The 15,151-nt window shown below is 55.1% G+C and overlaps 1 protein-coding gene across 1 annotated transcript in view; it reads right to left on the reverse strand.

Moving 5' to 3' along the window:
* TMEM63C (transmembrane protein 63C) overlaps positions 1-15,151 on the reverse strand; it is a 53,723-nt gene that overhangs the window by 19,395 nt on the left and 19,177 nt on the right. Inside the window, exons 4-9 of the mRNA XM_040641612.1 lie at positions 14,714-14,793; positions 14,213-14,294; positions 9,539-9,576; positions 3,472-3,614; positions 2,021-2,069; positions 131-239 (exon numbers count right to left, since the gene is read on the reverse strand). Of these exons, the coding sequence (XP_040497546.1) occupies positions 131-239; positions 2,021-2,069; positions 3,472-3,614; positions 9,539-9,576; positions 14,213-14,294; positions 14,714-14,793 (501 nt within the window). The remainder of the gene's footprint in view (positions 1-130; positions 240-2,020; positions 2,070-3,471; positions 3,615-9,538; positions 9,577-14,212; positions 14,295-14,713; positions 14,794-15,151) is intronic.

Consider the following 15,151-nt stretch of genomic DNA (forward strand, 5'->3'; position numbering starts at 1 on the left):
TGAGACCGCCCCCCCACAGGTGTGCAGAATGTGGGGAACTGGGATGCCTCTGAAGGCTGGGAGGGGGGTGGTCCAGCAGGGGCGGGCTCTGGCTGCGAGGGAGAGTTCTGAGTTCTTTTCACTTGCTCACCTTATAGCTCCTCTTGGGCACAAACCCTAGACAGTGATGAGCCATGAAGACGAGGTTGAGGAGGAAGTAGAGGAAGGAGAAGCAGCTATGCAGCCACAGGACCTTACTCCTGCCAGGAACAAGACACAGGAGCGGTGAGACCACCCCCCCACCCCGCCCCAGGCAGTCTCCCCTGGGCCGCCCTCTGGTGCTTCCCGACACTCGGGCACCTTGGAAGGGGATGGCCATGGTAAGAAGGGGGTGACCCACGCCGGCTACTGCAGGCTAATATTTATTGAGTGCTTACTATATGCCAGACCCGGGGCGGGGGGGGGGGACTAGATGCTTTCTGTACATTTTCTCACCGGATTCTCACACCATAGGAGGGTACTGTGACTCTCTTCATTTTATTCACAGGGAAATGAGGGTCAACGTGGCAGTGACCTGCCCAAGGTCACGCCTCGCCGTGGCAGCACTGGGAGGGGAGCCTGGGCCAGCAGACGCATGGGGGCTCCTGACCACCCACCATGTGGTGCTGCTGGCGGCTCACGCTCCCACAGCTGCCCGGCAGCCCAAGTGGAGGGGCCGTCGGCCCTCAGTGGTGAGGGATGGGGGGGTCCTACTCAGGCCCAGAGGGAGGAGGGCCCGGCGGATTCGCTCTGCCTCTCCTGGGATAGCAAGAGTGGCAGCACCAGGGCTTTGGGCTCGTACGATGCTGTCCCAAGGCATCTGGCCAAGAGGACTGCTCAGAAATAGGGCCCACCTTATTTGGTGCGGTTTGAGAAGAGAAAAGCGGCCTTGCTTCAAAACCTCTCCTCGCCACTTGTCCCAGTACCGGACGCTTCACCGAACATTCCCTATCCAGCTAGGTGTCTCAGCCCCCGTGTCGTCAGAGGGGACAAGTTTCTATGGTCTCTAAGGACCACTCCAGCTCTCTGTCGGTGTGGGTCTATGGATGTTGAAGGGTCTTCCCTGCCCCACTAAAATTAACATCTTGTCAGGAAGGCGTAGGCACCTGGCGCCGGTGGCTGGCCTGGGAGAAGCTGGTGAGCTCTGCTCCGGTGTCGGCAGCAGCAGGGGAGGGGCCGGCTGGAAGGGGAGGTAAGAGGATGCCATAGCCCCATTCTGCTGATTTTAGAGCTTGACAGATGGCAGGGGGCAGGGGCGGAGGGGCCAGGGTAGGCAGGGGAGGTGGCGCAGGGATATGTGAACCCCCATTCACACCTGCTGGACCTGCCGCTTCAGCTTTGTCAGGAAGTCAGCCACGTGTGGCCAAGACCCCCAGGGGGCCTGTCTTCTCACCGTGGACCAGCAGGGCCACATCTGGCTCGGTACACATTGACTGAGCCATCAGTTGGGTTGGCTGCTGTTGAAATCCACGAATCACATCCAACAGTTGTTCCCCCTCCCCCCTCCCCCCCAGACTAGGAATGAAGCTCGCGGTGGGCGTGCACTGCCCCAGACTAAAGGCAGAGGTGGGGCATGAAGCCGGGTCACACGGGTCCTCAGGCCCACACTACCCCCCCCCCCCGCCATGGGAATCAGGTCTACGTTTTATTCATTATATGAGGGTTGACGTGCACTGTTCTGTGGGCAGGAAATAATATCTTCAGCCTCTGCTTGCTACGGGGTCCTTGACACTTGGGTGCTGGACGTATTAAACAAGCAGGACCATCTTTCCAGGCCTTCAGGAGTGGCCAGTTTGGGTAGTTCTACCTATTACAGATATGGGGACACTGAGGCACCAAGAGAAAGCATCTTCTGGCCTCCCACTCAGTACCTGGGTCCCAAGGAAACTAGGCCTTTCTTAGCAGCAAGGCAGTGCCCACGTTTTCGACCCGCACATTGGACCTTCTCTCCCCACCCAGGCCCCAGCCAGTAGAAGGGGAGGGAAGAGGGTCAGGTACCTACTCTATGGAGACATTGACAATGGTGGTCCGACCAAAGTGGCTATTCCAATCTGGAAGAGAAGAAAGCGGCTGACCTCAAGGCCGGTTCCTTGACTGAGTGAGTTGAGGGGGCTGCTTGAATTCAAGGTTCTTGAATGAATGCCTGTGGTCTGGAAACGCTTGCCCATGTCCTGCCCTTCCTTCTCATTCCCTAGAACTTGCCCCCAACTCTCAACAAAACCAGCAGAGGCCTCTTCTTCTCCCTGCGACTACTGGTTGGGGCTCTATGGCTGTGACGTGAGACCAAGTCTTGGGGTGTCATCCCCAGTGCCCATAAGTGGCGGACACCAGTAAATGCTTATTGAAGGAGCCCAGGGCCCCGCCATGAGTGGAGGGATGAAATTAGCAAGACTGTTACCACTGGCAACAATCACAACAAGAATGGCACGTTGCCTCATTGGGACAGAGTAAATCCTTCTGGCAAAGTGTACTCGTTTGTCAGTTTAGACATCTCTGGGTGTTAGGAAATGTGTCCAGAAATCCTGCATTCATATAACATATACACGATATACAATATCTTGTTGCCAACACACTGGCTCTCAGGAAGAGAATTCGGAAAGACAGCAGTTACTGACTCGGGTAGCGGTATTTGGTGGCACAGACATTGCACGCTACCTTGAATTGACTGACGCCTACCTCTGGCTGAGGAGAAACAGCCATCTGAGGAACCAGGGTACCACTGGCTGCCACCTGGGCATTCTGGGTGCTACCTGACACCACCTAGTTACACAGCGTCCAGCTCTGTCCCTCCTCGTACTGCTAAGTGAAATACTGGCTGTTATTCACTGAGCACTCACTACGTGCCAGGCCCCAGACGTGCATTATCTCCCAATCCCTGTGACAGCTGAGGACCGACGCCCGGGGAGACTGACCTGCTGAATATAAGATAGAACAATTTGCTAGATTGGGCGAAGGTATTTTCTGGGAAGCAGATGTGGGTCAAAGTTGGGGAACCAAGATTTTTCTGTCTTTGAAGCCTGGGCCCACAAAGTCAGTCTGTCCAAAGGACTTGCCCTTTTATAACAAGCATAGCAGAACTTCCTGTCTGTCACCGTGGGGGTGGGGAGAGATCAAGTTCAGGGATCTCTGCCGTAGGTCACATGCCATAAAAAGGCCTCGCAAGCACCTGGCCAGGCATAGCGTGGGGCTTCAGATAAACCTTCAGTTCCAGACGCAATTACTACCGCGTGCCCACTGTGCCAGGTCCTGAGCCAACCTCGTGACGACGGCCGTCTCATCTCCAGTCTCCACGTGGGAGAACTGAAGTCTGGGTGGCCTCAGGTCACATAACTAATTTTGAGAAGTGGAATTCAATTTCGGGTTTCTAGACGACTGAGACCCAAGCTCTGTCCCGCCTACGGGGCTGTCCCCTGCCCTGGTGGCCCAGCCCCAGGCGCGCTGAGCTCCGCCTACCCAGAACGGTTCCGGTGTAGTTGATGGGCAAGACGATGCCCAGGGAGGGGATGCAGAGGATAAGCACAAAGATGATGAGGTGATACTGGAACGTGATGTAGATGCGTGCGTCGTCTCCACACTTGCTGATCAGGTCCTCGTTCCTGGAAGAGACGCACAGACAGGGACACTCCTCAGGAGCCCGTGCGGCCGCAGCCTAAGTTGGAGGGAGGGAGAGGGAGAGAAGGGGCTCACTCCGCCCCTAAGAATTATCGCCCTTCATCTCCAAGCCTCTATGGTGCCCGACACGCATGTCGCTGAGTTTCACAGGCATGTCCCAGACAGCAGCTGCCACACACACGTGGGAATCCAGGGGCACTTCTGAAATCAGGCAGTCATTCCATCTTTTCTCGCTCCGTGTGCAGAACCTGCGGTGGCGTGCGCACCAGACAAACCAGCAGGGACACGGAGATCAGCCGCGTTTTTTTTAAAGTTGTTTCTTCTACTTTGTAAATTAAAAGGGAGTGCTTAAGGTCACAATGAGGTATCACGCCACACTGCCAGACTGGCCAAAGTTAGACAGACAATACCAAGGGCTGGCGAGGCTCTGGGGGCACTGGGCGCTCTCCCCCACTCACGGGCACTACCCCGGCACTGCTGCTTTGCCAGCAGTTGGTATTATCTAAGGAAATGGACGACATGCACACCCTATGACCGAGCAACTCCACGCCTGGTTTTATTCCAGTGGATGCACATGTGTGTCAAGAGACATGTATGAGAACCTCACATGCGTTGTCTGTAACCGCCCCAAACCACCTAAATGTCTACCAAAGGCGGAAACGGACACAAGAACTGTGAGATATAGGGGGTCTGGCTGGCTCAGTCAGTGAGGCGTGCAACTCGAGATCTCGGGGGGATGAGTGGAGGCCCCACATCGGGCGTGGAGCCTACTTAAAAAAAAAAGAAGTGTGAGATCTATACGTGTGTGTGTGTATGTATATACATGTGTGTGTGTGTGATCTATGTGTAATGATACAGATATGGAATGAAATACTATATAGAGACAAAAATGAGTGACCATAGCTGAACTTCACAAACACAACGTTGGGCGGAAAGACCCAGGCACAAACAATACATACTGAAGGTTTTCATACACAAAGTTCAAAAATAGGCAATACTGAACAATGGAGTGAGAAGTCAGGATACTGGTTGTCTTTGGAGAGGGGGAGGTGGGGGAGGTGACAGGGGGCTGGGAAGGAGCAGGACGAGGGCTCCTGGAGTGCTGGCAATGTTCTAATCCTTGATCTGCTTTGCTGCAACTGAGCGGGACCTTGATTTTTGGGGACTTTTCCATACGTGTGTTATACTTGAAAAAGAAATTTAAAAGCAACACATGCTTATTACAGAATTTTGGGGAAATACAAAGGAGAAGAAAATCTTTCCCCTCTAATCTCATCCAACCTAAGATAATGACCATGAAGCACTTTGGTCCATCGCCCTTACTTTTCCGTTGTTGGGCTGGTTTAACTTTGTGACTATGGTATCAGCAGCATTCGATGTAAGGCTGTGTTGCTTAGCTTTTCAACTGAAGCCGTTTCTGACTGTTCCACGTTCTGCCTAAATGTTTTCATTGCTGCACTGTGGTAAGGGTGATAGTGGCCTCCACGTACAGAGTGCTGGTTCGTACCCAGCTCCAAGGTGGCCTCCCCACTCTGCTGGTGGACGTACCAGAGTTTACCCACCCCTGCTCTCCGGTCAGGCTTGTAGGGTGTATGCATTCAAGCATCCAGTCCAGGATTCAGATTTATTTTTAAACAATACTATAAAGAGCCTATCTTTAAGGCGTTCCAATAATCCCCATTTAGGGAATTATTTAGAGCTCTCGATTTTTTTTTTTTTTTTTTTAACTGCAAGCTGTTAAAATACTTCTTGCCCTGGACTTGAGAATTCAATCCCAAGAATGAGGTGGGTGGGAACTGGCGAGAAGGCAGGGTGCTGGAGAGCGGGAACGAAGGGAGGGTCCTGCTGCAGGCTTGGGTGCCAAGACGTGGTCACCTGACAGGAGTGTGCCTCAGACAGGGTGGGGCAAAGAGAGCCTCCAGTCTCAGGAGGGAGCCGAGGGGGGCTGGCGGGACCAAGGACACAAGGTCCACGATGCGCTGGGCCTATTGCTCCCTCTCTCCCGGGGGGAAGTCAGGTTATCCTCAGCAGCCTACCTTACAGCCCCGGGGACAGTTTGCAGTTCTGAGCCTGTCTGCACTCCTCTACTCCATTCTTTCCTCTTCTCAACCCCGACTTTCCAACCACCACCCTCCTCCTCGCAATGAATTCTCCTCTTGGCTCTAATCGCTTCCCTTCTGCTATCTCTTTCTGGAAACCCACTGTATCCACTGTACTCTCTCATCTTCAGATTCACAGCCACCTCTCTCCACACCCTGGAACTACCACCGGGTTCAAGGGCACACTGGCTACTCTGAAATCCGAGAAACTCCTCGAGCCTCCATCCCTGACCCGCTTTCTCTCATGTTCCAGCCAACACCTTCCTTCCTCCCTCCCACCTCTTCCCCGGCCTCTACTTCACGGACATCTTACTCACGAACCGCCCTCCCAATGGAGACCCGAATCACTGATGTCCACATCCTCTCCTTGCTCTCATTCTGCTCAACCGGGGGCTCTGAGCGCACAGGCTGCCCACCACACCCTCGTGGGCTTCAGCGAGTCCAGCCCTAAAGATTGCAGCCTCTTCCTCCTGCCCCAATGACACTCTTTTTTGATCTTGCTTCCCACTTTGGGTGACCTATCTGCTCCCACAACTTCAATTATGACCTTGTGCACCCATCTCCCAGGCCGCACTCTCCTGCTCTGACCCTTCTCCGAAGCTTTAACTAACCCCGCTTTTCAGTAGCTTGCTGGTCAACTCGCAGGTTTGCCCTAGCCATCTCACATCATTCCCCCAACTCCTCATATCTCATCAGCTCCCAACGAGTGGCATCGCTTTCTTCCCCAGAAACCAGCCCTGGATCACTCCTTTTCTTAACCAGCTGGAGGCCAGGTGCAGACCACGGCCCAGGGACTATAGCCCCATGATCTCTCTCCAGCTGCCTCCTTCCTTGGTCAGCATCCCCTCTCACCTGGACACTGGAAAAGCCTCCTTAGGTGTTCACCTTGCCCCTGGACCTTCTCCACTGCCAGTGCCCCCCATACTCCTGCCTACAAACAGATTCTCACCCTGAGTGTCCTGCTCAAAAATAGGAATTGTTCTCTACTGCCTCCAGACCAAAGCCCAGGGTTCTCAGCACAACAGTCAAGGTCCTACTGAGCCTTCCAGCCCCATCTCTTAGCCTCTCTCTTGCCATGTATCCTTGTTTCTAGCCACATCTAGACCGACCATTTCTGGATGCTTCTGCCCATCTCTGCCCCAAACCTTCACTCATGCAGTCCTTTCTTTGTGATGGACCCTCCACTGGGCCTAGCGTGGAAATTCTTCCCATCTTTCAAGGCCTCGCTCATAACTTGCTTCTCCTGAACCCCCTAATTGGAATTAATTTCTTGCTCCCCCAAATGCCCTTTGCCTGGCAACTATAATGCCCCCATGATGAATTAAACATAGTGAGTCTTGTTAACCTTTGTCTCTCCAGCTGGACTGCCTGGGCTTTTTGCCCAGGGACTCTAGCGACCCTGTCCCTGATCAGTAAATGCGTGAGACTATCTTCTAGACACAGCCCCCAAAGGATGCAGGATGCAAAGTGCAACAGCCAGCCTTCCTCCCTTCCCAGGGAATGTGTTCCCAACGTTGGGTAGGGGGAAGAGGATGTTCACCCAGACACATACACTGCTATGCACACTGACCTCCCCTGACACGCAGGTCCGGGCACACACACCTCAACAGCTGCACACAGATTTGCACCAATGCAGTGATATGCCTCTCGTATTTCGTATTTGGCATGTACACGTCTCTCCTGCAACATGGACACGTTTCTCCCCGCCCTGTATACATCCATTGACGTGTCAGCAGATGGCAGAGAAAATCCAGAAAGTCAGCCCCAAGCTATCCAGGACTGAGGATGTGGTCAGCTCAGACAGGCCCAGGCACTCTGGGATTCCCTCCCTCTCACCCCTGCAAAGGGCTGGCTACCGTGCCACCCTGCCCCTGCCCAGCATTCATGACTTTGTTAAACCCAGGCACCTAGAGCCAGCCTGGACAGCCTCCCAAGGTCACCAGCTCCAAAAGGTCATACACCTTAGTGGTCATTTAAAAAAAACATATTTTAAAAAAGTAAATGCTTGTGGGGCACCTGGGTGGTGCAGTCGTTAAGCGTCTGCCTTCGGCTGAGGGCAGGATCCCCACGTTCTGGGATCGAGCCCCACATCAGGCTCCTCTGCTGGGAGCCTGCTTCTTCCTCTCCCACTCCCCCTGCTTGTGTTCTCTCTCTCAAATAAATAAATAAAATCTTAAAAAAATAATAATAAAGTAAATGCTTGTTTAAGGGAAAAAAGGTAACATTCCCTAGAAACTGTTGACAGGGTCTGCATCTCTGCAGGAGGGCTGGAGGTGGACTTTCATGTTTCTCTGAATGCAAACATATTTAATGTGAGCTTGTGCCTGTCTTAAAAATTACCGAAGCAAAACCAGAGAAGGTCGCAAGAGATAAAAGAGATAAACCATTTCCCCTCCCCTCCCCCCACATGTGGCTAAGATCCCCGGACCACACACAAACTAGCCTCATCACTCACTCCTGGGGACTCTGATGAATGATGTAGGTAGACTGGGGGAGGGGGCAAGGCCACAGGGACTCCCCCATCAGTGGGGTTGGAGCTCAAACACCAGAGGCCCATGGCCCTAAGCCCAGCTCAGGGTTCCCAGGGCCCAGGCAGGGTGCCTATGCCCCCTTCAGCAGGTCTGGAGAAAGACAGGCACCCTCAGGTGGCTCATGGGGGTGGGGCGGGGTCTTGGGAAAATGCACGAGTGCTCCCAGCCAGGCCCTTGACGGGTGAGCGTGGAAGTGCATGCAGGAGGAAGTTCCAGGAGCCTTTGCCAAGCAAGCAAATTAGCAGGCCCAGTCCGGCCCCTTGTTGCAGGTGGCCTCTGAGGGCAGCAAGGCTGTAGCCTAAGGCAGGCACCAGGTAAGATAGGGCCCTGGATGAAGGCTTTGAAAGATGGGCAGGGCAGGACGGACAAGGGGTATTTAGGGAGCGCCCAGGAATGTGCAGGGCTATGAGGCAGAGGCAGAGCCGTGTGCACAGGCACAAATATGTGCGTGTGTAAGCACGTGTATACACACACATACACACAGTGGGGGCAGAGAGTTCAGGAAGGTGCTCAGCTGAAGCAGGGCAGAATCAGGAGCGTGACGTCAGAATCCTGAAGCATGGGGGAATCAGGAGGAAACAGGGGACCTGGGGTCTATCTCCTTGCCAAGTGGGGTCTGGCCCTAAAAAGATCGGGGGGCAAGGGGCTGTCCCTCTGTAATTAGTGCCAAGGCAAGAGGAAGCACGCCCTTCTGCCCGCTGTTTTCTTTTCCATTTCAATATGATGAAAGATGTTCGCAGAAATAAAGCAAATAGCAATGCAGGAAAAATTTCTTTTTCCTAGGGTAGAGTTCATAAAAGCGTTTTTGTATGCGTGAGAAAGTGGTCCCTTCCTGAGGGCTGTAGGCTCTGTCCAGTTCCCATTCCGCCCACCTCCGGGAACCCCAGAGGGCATCCTCTGCCTGGGCAGGATGAGGTGGTCAGGGGGGCGTGGGGGGTGGGGCACAGAACCCAGGCCCAGCCCCAGACCTGCAGGGCAGCGGGCTCCATCCCCATCTCCCGCAAAGTAAGGCAGCTGCGGGCACAAGCTCAGAAAGTTCCGGCACAAAGGGACTCCTGGGTGGCTCAGTCTGTTAAGCTAAGCATCTGCCCTCAGTTCAGGTCATGATCCCAGAGGCCTGGGACAGAGCCCCCGCATCAGGCTCCCTACTCAGCGGGAGTCTGCTTCTCCCTCTGCCTGCTGCTCCCCCTGCTCGCTCTCTCTCTGACAAATAAATAAAATCTTTATAAAAAAAAAAAAGATTTAAAAAAAAGAAAGAAAAAAAGTTCAGGCACTTACTTCATGGTGACGGTGTTGAAGAACCAGGAATAGAAGCCCTGGGGAGAAAGGAGAGAAGTGTGAGAAAATCCAGCCCCAGGCCTGCCCTCCAGCTATGGGAACCCAGGTGGAGTGAGTCAGCGTCCATTAGGGGCCTCCTTCTAGGCAAGAGATGGCAGTGAGAAAGAGCTTGGGTTCTGGAAGGAAGTGGGCTCCATCTGGAATCCGTGGTGACCGTCCAGGAAGAGGTCTCCCCGGAAGTGGGCTGTGAGTTGACATTCCTGCCATGTGGCATCCTGTTGTAGGAAATGGGGGCTTCGTGGGCTTTGGACCAGAGGGAGAGAAGGGACCCTTTGTGGGGTGGATGTCAGCTGCTTTCTGTCTGTCCCTAGTTGCTTCCTTCTGGGAAATGCCCCCACACCATGCATGTGGCCTGGTGGGCTGTCCATGAAGTAGGGGTCTGCCACCAGTGGCCAGCTGATCAATGGAAGCATGACCCAAGTGGGGCCAATCAAAATTCTCCTAAGGGGATTAACAGGGATGTGGGGAGAGGAGGTCTCTCTGCACCTGAGCTCCTGCACCTTGGTGAACACCCCGGAGCCTGCAGTGGCTCGGCGCCATCTTCAAGGCCACAGGCAGGAGCTTGTCTGAGGAGAAAAGCCCACTCAGAGGAGAGAGGACTGGAGGGGGGATCCTGGTGGTATTTCTGGACTTCCTGGATCTCCCTGTACCCAAGGCAGCCACTTCTCTTGAATTTCCCGACTCAAGCCACAGATTACCTAGTTTGAGCTGGGTTTCTTCCCTTACATCTGAGAGTCTTGCCAATTATGTCTTCCTCTCAAGGTCTTGCTGTCTGGTTTCTAGGTGGTAGGAAAGGGCAGCCTCAGCCATGGAGAAAGAGGAAGTGTGCTTGGAAGACTGTGCCTGAGGATGGGCTGGGGCCCATGGCCCTAAAATCCGCCAGATCTGGTAGCTGGTTAAGTCGCCCTGGTACGTGCTTCCTTCTGGGATTCTGCAGGGTCTAGCAAGATCTGGGCAAAGGTTGCAATTCTTGATTCACCCCATTTGCTCACAAGCACATCAGTGAAACAGGCAGGCCCAGCTGGCTGACATTCCCTGGCACCACACTGATTGGGGAAGGGGAACTGCCCAAAGGGAAGCGATGGGGTCAGGCAAGCAAGAAGCAGAAGGAAGTTCCTTGCTCCCTTCGGCATAAGGCCCACCAAGTCCCCTTCCCTGGATTGGGGTTGCCTGAGAGTCAGATGTCCGCCTCAGGGGGGACCATTTCTCCAGTTCTGTCCTGGGGAACTAAGATAAGGACACTCTAAAAAAAAGAGGGGCGGAGTGGCTCAATCAATTAAGCGTTTGACTCTTGATTTTGGCTCAGGTCATGACTTTGTGGTAGTGAGACTGAGCCCTGCGTTGGGCTCCATGGTGGGCGTGGAGCATGCTTGAAGTTCTCTCTCTCTCTCTCCCCTGCCTCTCCCCCCCAAAATAAACAATAAATAAAAAAAGGACAGACGCCCAGGTATGAGTCATGGCAATGAAGGGAAATAGCATGCTGGTGGCATCGACTGGGAAAGGCCCCAGGGAAGGAGTGAATCACTAAATAAGAGTTGGGCTGAGAGTCTGACCACCCCTCCCTGCCCTGGAGGGTCCTTCTTCACCACCCACCTTGGGCACACAGGTGTGATTTATTTAGGGAGCAAGTAGGTTTGTTGACGGTCCCTAGGGGTCCTGCACAGGGGAGGACACAAGTTCTTGGGACTCCCTTCCACCCCCTCTACTCAGGTGCCAAGGGGGATACCACACACAGCACGTGCGCGTCCTGGAATTCACACAGGACAGGACTGTCCGTCAAAGGGCAGAGGTCGTGAGTACAAGTGTGGCCTCTGTGTCTGTGAAAACTGCAGACACAGATGTGCAGCTAGCCTGTGTGGACTCTCTCTGCACTCCCAGACAACAGACACCCCCCCACACACGCTCCCCTGCACGTACACCACAGCTATGAAAGGCATAAACCATTCAGAAAACTCAGCAGCTGAACAGTGAGCCCGAGAAGGGCTGCCACCTCCCCTCTTGCCTCACCCCTGCAGGAGAGGGCCGCAAGCTCCCAGGAGCCAGCTCAGCTAACAGGGCCGGGGGACAGTGCTCAGTTCATTGCAGCTCTCTTGGTGCCCCACCCTCTTCACTCCCACCACGTGGGGTAATGGCCCCTCTGCTGCCCCCAGGCCCCTCGGCCTGGCTGAGGCCCTGAGGCCCCAGCATCGTGGCTGGGGCGCTCCAGAGGCCACCTCTGGCCTCCCAGTCTCCCTGCCTGCCTCATTTCTAGCTCTGCAGTGTGACTGTCCCACTGCTGCCATCATGATTTCTCGGCTATTTTTAAAATAAATGATCTTTTTGCCATTATACAAAAAAAAAAACCCCAACCAAAGTAATGTTTCTGAAAATAAACTTGAGAACCACCTTGTAAGGTAGGTGTGACCGTCCTTATTCTACGGAGAAACTCCAAGACAAACTTGTCTACCGCTCCCCACACAGCGTGGGGCGGATCGTGGCAGGTAACACGACCAGGTCTTGGAGGGATGATAACAGAAGGAAGGTGGTTCTCCTCACTTACTGCCTCCAACACGTACCTGTCAGATGCTAACTACACGGGAGGCTGGCCTGGGTGCGGGGACAGCGGCGGCAGGACCCGGTCAGCGCCTGCTCTTGCCGCGGGATCTGACACACGGAACTGATCGGGTAGATGAGGGATCGTTACAGACTGGGTTAAGAGCCAGAAAAGGGATGCATTTTCCATGCGTGCGTAGAGAACAAAAGATCTGGACCCACGTTGGGTGGATGGGGCTCCTGGGGCAGCAGTGCTGGGGCTGAAATCTGAACAAAGGGTCAGTCGGTGTATTGGCCCCTAGCAGGGGCCACTGGGGAGGGGGACAGGGAAAAGCAGGTGAAAGGCCATGTGGAGGGAAGGAGGTGGACTTCTGAGGATCTGAAAGGTGGCCAAGGTGGCCAGGGACGGGGGAGTTGGGAAAGAAGGACAGGTGGGCAGCAGACCGGACCATGAAGCCACAACAAGGCAGCTGGGCTTCATTCCAAGAGCACTAGGAAGCCAGTGAAGGGTTACACAGGGGACTGTGTGTCCCCGCTCGTGGGGATCGCTCCGGATGTGCGTGGACAGTGGATGACGCAGGACACAAGTGTGGACATAGAGACTGGTTAAAAGCCAGCCTGGTCATCCAACAAGAGGCCGACGGGGGCCTGGACTGGGGGGTGGGGGCAGAGGAACAAGACGGGGAAAGTGACAGCAGTACAACTCGGTAATGGACTGGCTGTGCCCGGGGGCCTGGGCCGCACCAAGGGGGTGCAGCTGGGTGGGTGGTGGCCAGAGCCTGAGACCAGGGATCTAGGAACAGGTGGGTAGAGGGATAGCGTGGCATGTTTCGGACATACTGAATCCCAAATGCCTTCACAGTATCCAAGTGGAGATATTTTGAGGGCCATTGGATAAATGTGTCTGGAGCCCACAGGGAGGTTTGGCTGGAGACGGAAATTTAGGAAGGTCTGCGGAAAGGAGGCAGTTGAGGTGGTGGGTATGGGTGACACTGCCCAGGAGCGTGAGGAAGAGGTCTGGGACCCGCTGAGGGAAACTCCAGCTGTGGAGGACGAGCCTGCGGAGGGGACAGAGAGGAACAGATGGAGTGGCAGAAGGGAACCCCAGAGAGTGTGGTGTCAGAGAAGCAGCCGGGGCTGCCTGTTCAGCAAGGGAAGGGCCTGAACTGCCTGTCTACAGGGCCGATGTTTCTGAGCGATCAGAGGAGATGAGAACTCAGGAAAGTCCATCGGATTTCACCTTGCGGGACAACTGATGAGCTGTCCGGGGGAACGGAGGGGCGGAAGCCACACTGCAGGGGTTGAGGCATGAGGGGGAGCGAGGAAGTGGAGAGTACGGGTGCAGAGGGAGTCAAGCCGCTGTGGGCTGTGGCGGGGCCCAAGACCGTCCCTGACACCCTCCACAACACTCCAGCTCCGTCCCATTACTACGGCGTGCCTTCCTTGCCCCTTTTGGAATTCATGCCCTGACCACCGTCCTGTGTGCGTCGGTCTGGGGTGTCTCAGCCAGGGAGAAAGTCCCATGAAGCAGGACTTGGTCCGTTTTATTCACTGCCCGGCCCCCAGTCCCCAGACCAGCGGTGGCCCGCAGAGGGGCACCAGGGCAACTGGCTGAGCAAACGAACAAGCTCGGGCAGAGGACTGGCATCCGACGGGGAAGAGAAGGGGGAGAAGACCGGGCTCCATGGGCAGGGTGCAGCAGGTTCCGGGAATCCTGCCTGATGTGAGGAATCTCCTACGTGAAGTGGGAGGTGAGTCCTCGGCTCGGCGTGGGGGCTTAGGCAGGACCCAGGCTGCGACAAGGGTTGAGGATTTGAGAAGAGCAGGTAAATTAGTTTTAAAAATCCCTGTAAAATAGAATTAACTAACTCTTACTTGGCGGTAGGAATGGTGAACAGCTCCATCCTTCTGATGGGGAAGCGGAGCCTTGGCAAAGCTGAGGAATGTGTCGAAGGTCACATTGCCAGGTGGGGTGTCGCTGGCTGCCAAGCCCCTGAGGGTGAGCGTGCTCCTTCCTGCACACGGCAGGGCTGCTGTCCAGAGCCAGGAACCCTCTGGGCCCAGGCCCACCCTAGCACTCACCTTGTCCTTGTGTTCCATCTCCAGGGAAATATCCGAGGGAGATGTCTTCTCACTCTGCTCCCCATAAATCAGAGAGGTCAAGCTGCAGCCAGGGAAAGCAGTGAGCAGGGAGGCAGAAAGGGAGAGAAAAGGCCTCAGGCCTTGCTGTCCCTCTGGCTCCCAGGCCAAGAGCTGCCGTGCCCTCCTGTCCAGGACCAGACACGCCTCAGCTCTGAGCACACAGCTCTGGGGACAGATGGTAATCACCCCTGTTGCCAGGTGCCCAATGTATCTTGGGAGTCATGGGATCCAGAAAGTCTGAGATTCTAGAAAAAGGTGATCTCGTGCCCAGAGGTGACTGCCACCCCCCCCCCCCGCCAACCAGGTTCTCTTCCTGTGAGGAGGGCCAGTGCAGGGGCAGGAGTGGGTGCCAGGAGGACACCTGCTGGGTCCTGGTTGTGGCGGCACATCCCCCAGAGGAGGCGAGCAGCTCACTCGCCCTGACCCCCAGCGTCCCCTCACCTGTCATTGTGTATCAGCAGAGCCAGGCGCCCGTAGTCCCACGCAGCTTTCCGGAGGAAGGAGTAAACCAGAATGATGACCTACAGCCAGGGAAGGGGGTGTGGGGATGTGTCTTCTGCTTGGCCGGCCCCTGCATCCGTGTGGGGGAGACCCTGTCCCGCAGGTTCCCAGGGACACCCTGGGCTCCCCAACAAGGTGGCCAGCTCTGTTAGGGTAAAGGTCACGCCTTTTTCAGCTCTGGATGCCCAGTGCCTGTCAGCTTCCCTGCACAGAGTGGATTCTTGGAGTTTGCGGTGTCATGTTCAGAACTATCTGACAAGAACATTCCTTGAAGGGGCGCCTGAGTGGCTCTGTTGGTCAAGCCTCTGCCTTCGGCTCAGGGCATGATCTCGGGGTCCTGGGATCGAGCCCCACATCGGGCTCCCTGCTCAGCGGGGA

This window comes from Ursus maritimus, unplaced genomic scaffold, assembly GCF_017311325.1.
Source record: "Ursus maritimus isolate PB19 unplaced genomic scaffold, ASM1731132v1 scaffold_25, whole genome shotgun sequence".
Classification (NCBI taxonomy): Eukaryota; Metazoa; Chordata; class Mammalia; order Carnivora; family Ursidae; genus Ursus; species Ursus maritimus.